Below are 8,421 nucleotides of genomic sequence, written 5' to 3' on the forward strand. Positions count from 1 at the left end.
TAAGAGCTTCCCCACTCCTTTTGCAGACTGGGAAGCCATTAAGGATAGGGATGGGGAATGGACTGACTAGTGGCTAAGGCTACTCAGGAACCGGAGGAAGTAAGAGACAAAGCCAGCAAGAGGCTGTGGGAGGCTGCAGGTGCAGCTGAAAAGGCACTTCAAAACAGCAACATTAATTTATCCACACCAAGCACCAGTCGCATTACAAAAACAATCTCATCTTCACAGCAACTCCTCTGAAGTTAGTGTTATGTTTTTCCAAAAGAACTGGGGTTCAGTTATTTGGTGGAGCCTGGGTTCCGACCCTAAAGCCAGAGCTTCTTCCTCACCATCAGCGACACCACACCAACTCTAGCTGGCTGACCTCACTGGTTCCTGCATCTATAGATGCCTCAGAGAGTCTCTAAGTCTATTCTAACTATATCATTGGATTGCTTTCCATCTCTGTCAGGGGGATCTTGTTTATTAATCCAGATAATAAGTGCAAATAAAAGAGGATCTTTCACTACTCCTATGAGGTGTAAGGCACCAATTTAAGGTGCCCAATAGGGTGGTCACAAAGATTTCAATTTCAGATGATTGTTCAAACTGTATGGATATAAGAGTGGTCCTGAAAGAGACCCCTCACCCAAGGATCTAGAGATGCCTCTTCCTGGGAGAGGCTTCCGGCTTGGGAAGAGGAGCGAAGACTCCGGCTGAGTCAACAAGGCCGGTTGTACAGAGAGTGACCAAATGCCTCGAGCGGTAGCTGAGGCTTCCGGGGAAGAGACCGGTTTTAGGGGATTTGGGGCTGTCCACTGTGGACATGTGTGACCCTCTCTTTTAAAGGCTGTGCTCAGGTGCTGCTGCCTGAGAAAGTGCGGGGTAGGGGTAGGGGTACGGAGCGGGGCTCTAGGCATCAGACCAAGTGGATGTCAAAACCAGGAGGGCTCCCTAGCCTTGGGTGTGGGGACTTCCGTAATCTGGGGCTGTTCTGGGGAGTCCCTGCTGGACTCCTACAATACATCCCCAGCAAATCCTACATGGCGGGGCAAATGCCGGGGTCTGACTTTGGCAGTTGACACTCCAAGTTTGTTTCGTGCCTTGTGGCTGGCGTGGGAAGAAAATGAAATAAGAATCGTTAACTTTTCCATATTCCCGCTGTCCGTACGCGGAAAGGCGGTACCCAGCGTTAGGGACCAGTAGGGGTTGTCCTCCCCTCCTATGGCGTGGTCGAGAGGCCGCGGCGCCAACGCTAGCCAAAAGAGCGCTCGCGGGCCCGGGCCCCGCGCTCGCGGCTCCCGGGGGAAGCCGCGTTGCCAGGTTGGGTTTTAACGCCTCCGCCCGAGCACAGATTGTCCGGGGCTGAAGGCGCCACCACTGGCGCTCAGGCGCGAGCCGCCCCTCCCGCGCGGCGGTCCTCCTACTCCACCCCGCCTTCCCTCCTCACCTTCACAGTCGCCCCTTAACCCCACCCCGGCCACACGCCTCCCCGACTTCCGGCCGGCTTCAGAGCCTCGGGAGCGCTGGGTGTCGGGTCGCCATCCCGGCCCGGCCGCCGCCTCCAAGCAGTCGACGCGGGGCTCCAGGCCTGAAGCGGGCGGGGAGGCAGGATGCAGGCGTGCGGGGGCACCGCGGCGGGTCGCCGGGCCTTCGACAGCATTTGCCCCAATAGGATGCTGGATCTGCGAGGCCGGCCGTTCGGCAAGCCCGGGAAGCTGGAGAGGAAGGTGGGGCCGCAGGACGGAGCCGGGCAGGGTCCTCACGCTCCCGGCAGTGAGGGCTGACCCGCGCTCACCGTTTCTGTGCCCGGCTAGTTCGCCCCTGCGCGGAAGCTCTTTCTCGGTAGCAGCGGCAGCAGCCCGGTGTCGGTGTACGAGGATCCCCCAGACGCCGAGCTCGCTGCGCTGCCAGGTGATACCGGTGGTCCCTGCGCGACCCCTCGGGTTCCCCGCGCCAGGTGGGTGGGGCGCGCGGGCCTCAGAAGAGCTTTTCTCCCTGGGGTTTCGGAGTCCTGGCGGCGATGCCAGCGGCGAGCCCTTGCGGGGAGGCTTAGGGTCCGCCCGGCGCGTGTCTCCGGTTCTCCCTACGCAGCCCTCACCACCATAGACCTGCAGGACCTCGCTGACTGCTCCTCGTTACTCGGGTCCGACGCGCCGCCTAGTGGTAATTCGGCCGCCTCACAGGTACCTCTCCTGGTGGAAACTCGCGGCCTATCGAAACCCAAACTTCGATTCGGGAGTCAGTTCTCTGAGTTTCCTCAAAGAATCCTTTTGGGTGGGGAGCGCAGGTACATCTGGCTAGCGGGGGGAGATGTCCTGCAGAAATCCAAGCCTCGAGGATTAGAACTTCCTCCTCCCTCCTAGTATGTTAACGGTGGCCGCATTCTCAGAACTGTTGTGACCAACTCTGGACAGGAAAGCTCATCTGGAGGGCTCCCCTGCCAGACGGGTCTCCCATTCCCCTCCCCATCTATTCCTTGGAGCTGCGATAAAGCAACGTGGTGGTTGCGCACTGAGGGACGAGGTGGGTAAATGGGAGCAAAGTTGCTCTCTGGGCACCTATCTGTTCTCCCAACATGCCTTTCCCGGCCATTCATTAACCATTTTCATTCCCTGGATGTCTAAGGAGTGTGGAGATTGGAGAATAACTTCTCGATCAAGACTGGAAAAAACGAAGAGAATTTACATTTGGAGGAAGTGGGAAGAGTGACAAAGGACTCGAAGAAATCTGACTGAAAACGTTGCTCTCTACAGAGATGGCCCTTCAGCAGTTGGGCACTTTATAAAAGTCCTTTTCGCCCCCTGCAAAGGCTGCTGCCACTTACTCCCATGGAGCAAAGAGGCATTTCCCCCCAAAACCTATCTTCTTACTTGCATCCCACTTCTACCACTTGCCAGGGCTGAGACTCCCCAGCCAGATGATGGCATCTCGCAGCACTGGTGTCTGGGAGGTCAGAAGCCTGCCTCATCGATGGATATGAATGCATCCATCGATGCATATGAATGGATATGAATAGCTAGATGCAACCTCCAGGACGGGTGCCAGTTCCAGGTTCCTGGCAGCAGGTGCTTGGGATATGAGGTTTCACGGGAACAGACCAAGTACAGAACTCTCCAGAGGAAATGACCACCTCCTAGAACTGGGGTTGGGGTGGTGGAGCAAAGCTTCCCAGGGCCTCTCCAAGTGCCTCTTAGAATTGGGATAGAGCCTAGGGAGACTCAGGGTAGGTGGCAACTGAGAGCAGAGATTGTGAAGGCAACAGGTAAGAGTGAGAATTGCCCTGCAAAGGCCATTCTCCTGTTCTTTTAGGGTTTGGATGCTCAAATGAAAAAAGGCAATACATGAGCATCTTTCAACGGACCCAGAGGGCTACATCACGCCCTTACTCCAACATGTTTATTTTGCAAGAAAAAAGCCAAACCAAACCAAACCAAACAACAACAACAGAACCAAGCAGGCTCTTGCTGAATTTTTGCTTATGTATACAGAACTTAAATTTGACATCATGCTCTGCGTTAAGTTTTTTGGTTTTGTTTTGTTTTTGTTTTTTGGCTGCTGTTTGTGTTGGAGAAATGCCAGGTTTTTACCTAATTGGGAAGATAAGATTCACAGTTTCAAGGACAGAGCTCATGCCCGATGGCCCAAGCAAGAGGTCCAGGGTTTTTCCCGCTGGAAGGCAGAACTGGTACAGAAGGAGATATATCCCTAAGGGAAGATTCTGTGGGGGAACCCCCTGGCCAGTGCACACTCTGGTTATATTTCTCTTTCCTGTTGGGGAAAGTGGACAGAGAGAGGAAGTGCTCTAGAAGTGTTTGAGGTCCAGAATGGGCCAAGACCTGGGATAGCACAGGAGGAAGCATTTCCTGGGTGGCTGTCCCTGAGAGTTGGCCTCTAGTCTCATGGTAAGGGCTTTTCTCTACTGAGAGGGAGACCTTTGAGCCCTTGGGAAATGTCTCATTTCTGACTCCTTCAACCAGGGAAGAACTTGTGCTTCAGGATTTGTCTGGGGCCCTCAGTCTTTCCTTTCTAAGCTCCCTTCCCCTTACAGACTCAGTTCTCAACTGGTGCTAGAGGTTTCCCTGGTTGAAGCTCTCCTCCCTGAAGGAAACTGATACTTGTACATTCTCTGAAGTTAGAGTCAGAATAAGTTCCTCTTCTCAGAAGTATTTGAATAGTAAAGAAGGGTGTTTGGGAGAAGAATATGATTAACCCAAAGGAATAAAAAAATTGATAATAGTGGAATCAGTAGAATAGATATTTCTGATGGGCACACTGGATGCACCCCCACACCATGCTCCTCGAGAGGCTTCTTTCCCCTTCCCAGAACTGTCTTCATTGGAAGCCAGGCTTTCCTAAAAGAGAAATAAAAGCTAGAGGCAATGAGGTATAGAGGAAAGAGGACTGAAATAGGCACCAGCATTCTGGGGCAGAAGCTCCAGTTTCACTATTTCAGAGCTGGGTGGCTTTCGACAACGCGATTTCTCTGAGCTTCAGCTTCTCCATCATGGGAGGAGTCACTTCCTGGGCCCTGCCTACTTCCTACATTGGTGTGAGAATGAACAGAGAGACTCGATGTAAAAGTCTGTGTCAACTCTGTCCACGAATTAAGGGAATAAGAAGTTTCCTGGTCACCAGCCTTTTGCAGTCTCCTCCCGTCTCACGCACCCAGGCACATTGCAGGAACCCAGGAGAGTGTCCAGTCCAAGATGCTGGAGATGCATCACGCCCTACGGGAAAAGTCAACTCCAACTTTTTGAGAAACAGAAGAGCAAGAGGGGCCACGCCTGCTGCGTGCTGAACAGAAGCACTTTCCATAGCATCCCTGGCCCCTCATCGCTTAGCCTCCCTTTGCTCTTTCTGTGTGGGGAGAGGTGGTTTAGTTGTGACTGAGCCTTGGCGGGATGTGTGGACTCGAGCCACTGCTTTGGATGCCTCCGCACGCTGGCGGGTCTTGGGAGGAAGGACGGTGTGTTCGTACGCCACGCTCCCAGCTCTTAGAGCTGTGGCTCCTTGGCCTGCGGGAGGTAAGTCGGGGCTGAAGGTCTAAGCGGGCGCACTAGCAACGCGCCTGGTTGGCTGGTGACTGGCCAATGAGGCGGCGCCGGACTGTGCCGGCTGCCAGAGGCCGGGCGCGGGGCGGCTGTGCTGCGCGCAGAAGGACCGACGCGCGACGCAGCAGCGCGCATTTTCAGCGCCCGGCAGGACCCTCCCGACCGGGTCCCCGCTTCGTGCGTGCCTCTCCCCACCATGGCAGTGCAAGCCTGCTGGATTCCGTGTCTCGGGCAGGGCTTTGATTTTCAGGTACAAGTTTCCGCTGCGGGCGCGAGTGCATGCAGACCTGCCATCGAGCCCGGGAGGTTAACTGTCGGTCTAGGAAGTGTTCCAGACCCGCCAGACTCAACATTAACTAGTTTGTACCTCCGGTTTGTTTCAGAACCACTCCCTGCAAACGGCAGCAGACTTCGATCTGCAGGATTTCAGAGACACCGTGGATGATCTCATTGCAGGCAAGTGCAATCTCTTTGCTGTTCAGCAACGGCGAGGGTGTCCTCTACCCCTCAAATCTGACTAGTTCGGATTTCGTGGTCCTGAAAGTGGTAAACCCTGTACCTGTCAACGGCTCGCCAGCAACTCATCGAAGTGTTTGGCTCATCCAAATTTAGCTCTCCCCCCCTTTTCCTAATGGAGAAGATGAGTCGCTGGATCTATAGCGCTTTCTCAGTTTGCCCGTGTGAGTTCTGGGAGAGAGAACCCTACGCTGTGACGTGGTCTGGAAGATGCTGAGTGACAGGAGTGTGCAGAGTAGTGCATTTGTGTGACTTCAGGCAAGTTTACCCTGGCCACCGTGGAAATCCAGTTCAGATCATCTCAACAGGCATTTATTGAGCGCCTGCTGTGTATGTACAGGATATCAGGAAGAGCCTGGGGATCGTAGGGATTGCAGAGTGAGGGGTGCTTTATTAATAAAGAAAAATCACGTAAACCCTATACCCGCGTGATATTTTGTCCCTGCAGTTAGCTGGGCACGAGTCTGAGGCTGCAAACCCAGCTCCCTCTCTTCCTCTTCATCAGACTCATCCTCTATGATGTCGCCTCCCCTGGCGGGCGGAGACTTCCCCTTCTCTCCTTGCGACGTACTGCCGTTTGGTCCCTGTCTCTCCCCACAAGCCTTGCAGTCACCGCCGCTGCGCCCTCCCGACGTGCCCCCACCAGAGCAGTACTGGAAGGAGGTGGCCGACCAGAACCAGAGGGCGTTGGGGGACGCACTCGTGGAGAATAACCAAGTAGGGACACTGGGCTGGCGTCCAGGAGTCCTTGGGGCGGGGGCAGGGTATAGGGCTCCGGGAGGAAGTGGGGTTGCAGGAGCGGGAATGAGCCCCCTTGGACGTCAGAACCAGTGGACGAGTTTACGTAGCTGCTGTTGCTCCACTGGCTCTACCTCAGTTTACAACGTCACTAAGTGGGAATAATCTTACCCACCAGATTTTTTTTTTTTTTTGCGGTACGCGGACCTCTCACTGTTGTGGCGTCTCCCGTTGCGGAGCACAGGCTCCGGACGCGCAGGCTCAGCGGCCATGGCTCACGGGCCCAGCCGCTCCGCGGCATGTGGGATCTTCCTGGACCGGGGCACGAACCCGTGTCCCCTGCATCGGCAGGAGGACTCTCAACCACTGCGCCACCAGGGAAGCCCCATCCACCAGATTTTTAATAGGGCCACCAATACTTACTGAAGGCTTTCTATATGCCTGGTGTTGTGCTTACCAGTTTACTTTCCTCATTAATTACTCACAACCATTGAGCTAGATACTTTTACCAGCCCCATTTTACAGATAAGGAAACTGACTTATAGGAAGGTTGAACTTCTATATCTGCCTGTTGCCCAAGTCAGCACTCCTCACCGCTACACTGAGGATTAACTGAGAAACATTTTGTCTAAGTGCTCTGTAAAAATAAATAAATAAATAAATAAAATTATTCTCACCAGTGTAAACGTCCTTGGGACCCCAGTTTCTAATTAGACGTTAGGATCTGCGTTCAATTTATGCAGAGTGTACAGACGAGACCGAGCACGGTAGACTATCCCTGAATGTTTGGGTCTCCTCCTGCAGCTGCACGTGACGTTGACCCAGAAACAGGAGGAGATCGCCTCACTGAAGGAGCGGAACGTGCAACTGAAGGAACTCGCCAGTCGGACACGGCACCTGGCCTCGGTGCTGGATGTAAGTGGGGCGCGCGCGTGTAGAACACTGCAGAAACTCGGAAATGTTCTGTGCACCTCCCACCCAGCTCCCGGTGTTGGGAGCCGGCGGGGGTCGGGGAACGGAGAGGACCGCTGGGAGCTCGCTGAGTCAATTGCAGGCGTTGCCTAAGTCGGCCGAGTCGCGCAGTTCTAAGTGCGCCCAGGTCTCCTTTGAGTGCCCAGCACGAGGCGAGTCCGGCTGGCCCCAGGGCAGCGCTCCTCCCCATCTTTTTGTAGAAGCTGATGATCACACAGTCCCGGGATTTCGGGGCGGCAGCCGAGCCCATCCCACTCAAGGCGACTTCCAAAAGGAGCCTGGAGGAGTTGTTCAGCGCTGCGGGGCAGGATTGCGCGGAAGTGGACGCCATCCTGAGGGAGATTTCCGAGCGCTGCGATGAAGCGCTGCAGAGCCGCGATCCCAAGCGGCTCCGGCTGCAGCCCGAGCTCCCGAGCACGGACGGCAGGCCTGGGAACCTGCACGGCGCCTTCCGGGGGCTGCGCACAGACTGCAGCCGGAGCGCGCTGAACCTGAGCCACAGTGAGCTGGAGGAGGGCGGCTCCTTCAGCACCTCCATCCGCAGCCACAGCACCATCCGTACCCTCGCTTTCCCCCAGGGAAATGCCTTCACCATCCGGACAGCCAACGGGGGTTACAAATTCCGCTGGGTCCCCAGTTGAGCTGAGATGTGGTCCTCCGAAACACTGCCCTCTATCCAAACTGAAGCGCCTGGAGGCTAAACGGGAGTAGCTGAAACCTGGTTTCTCAGAAGAACTCCACTTGCAGAGCCGACGCCAGCCTGAAACTTTTTTTTCAGGAACAAAAACGTTTTGATACTGATGCACTGTAAAATTCTGGTACAAAATACTGTGTAGTCCCTCCCCTTTTCACAGCGAAACCGTGTGTGTGTGTGTGTGTGTGTGTGTGTGTGTACATATGTATGTGTATACATACGCTTATATATCACAGTCAATTTTTAAAGTATTTATTTTTAGCAGCTTTGAATTACGTACTTTTTAGAGCTGGAAGGGGCCTAAAAACCACTTAGGTATTTTATAATTGTAATAATGCCCTGTTTTCATACGAAGCAAAAGGGGGCTCTAAGAAGTTAAGCAATTTTCTACAAAAAGAAGCGTCATGGGCACCTTCCGAGTGCTCTCGCTAGTCTTTTAAAGATTGTAGGTCCAGAGGCCAGGTCTCT

General features: G+C 54.4%; 1 protein-coding gene across 1 annotated transcript; it reads left to right on the forward strand.

The window, feature by feature from the left end:
• Window positions 1-1,592: 1,592 nt before the first annotated feature.
• On the forward strand, window positions 1,593-8,119 carry MCIDAS (multiciliate differentiation and DNA synthesis associated cell cycle protein). The gene is made up of 7 exons (XM_004275142.3): window positions 1,593-1,709; window positions 1,797-1,893; window positions 2,074-2,165; window positions 5,417-5,489; window positions 6,055-6,266; window positions 7,092-7,202; window positions 7,460-8,119. The coding sequence occupies exons 1-7, from the start codon at window positions 1,593-1,595 to the stop codon at window positions 7,898-7,900; spliced, it is 1,143 nt and encodes a 380-aa protein (XP_004275190.1). The 3' UTR covers window positions 7,901-8,119.
• Window positions 8,120-8,421: the final 302 nt, after the last annotated feature.

The sequence above is a fragment of the Orcinus orca genome, chromosome 3 (genome assembly GCF_937001465.1).
Source record: "Orcinus orca chromosome 3, mOrcOrc1.1, whole genome shotgun sequence".
Classification (NCBI taxonomy): Eukaryota; Metazoa; Chordata; class Mammalia; order Artiodactyla; family Delphinidae; genus Orcinus; species Orcinus orca.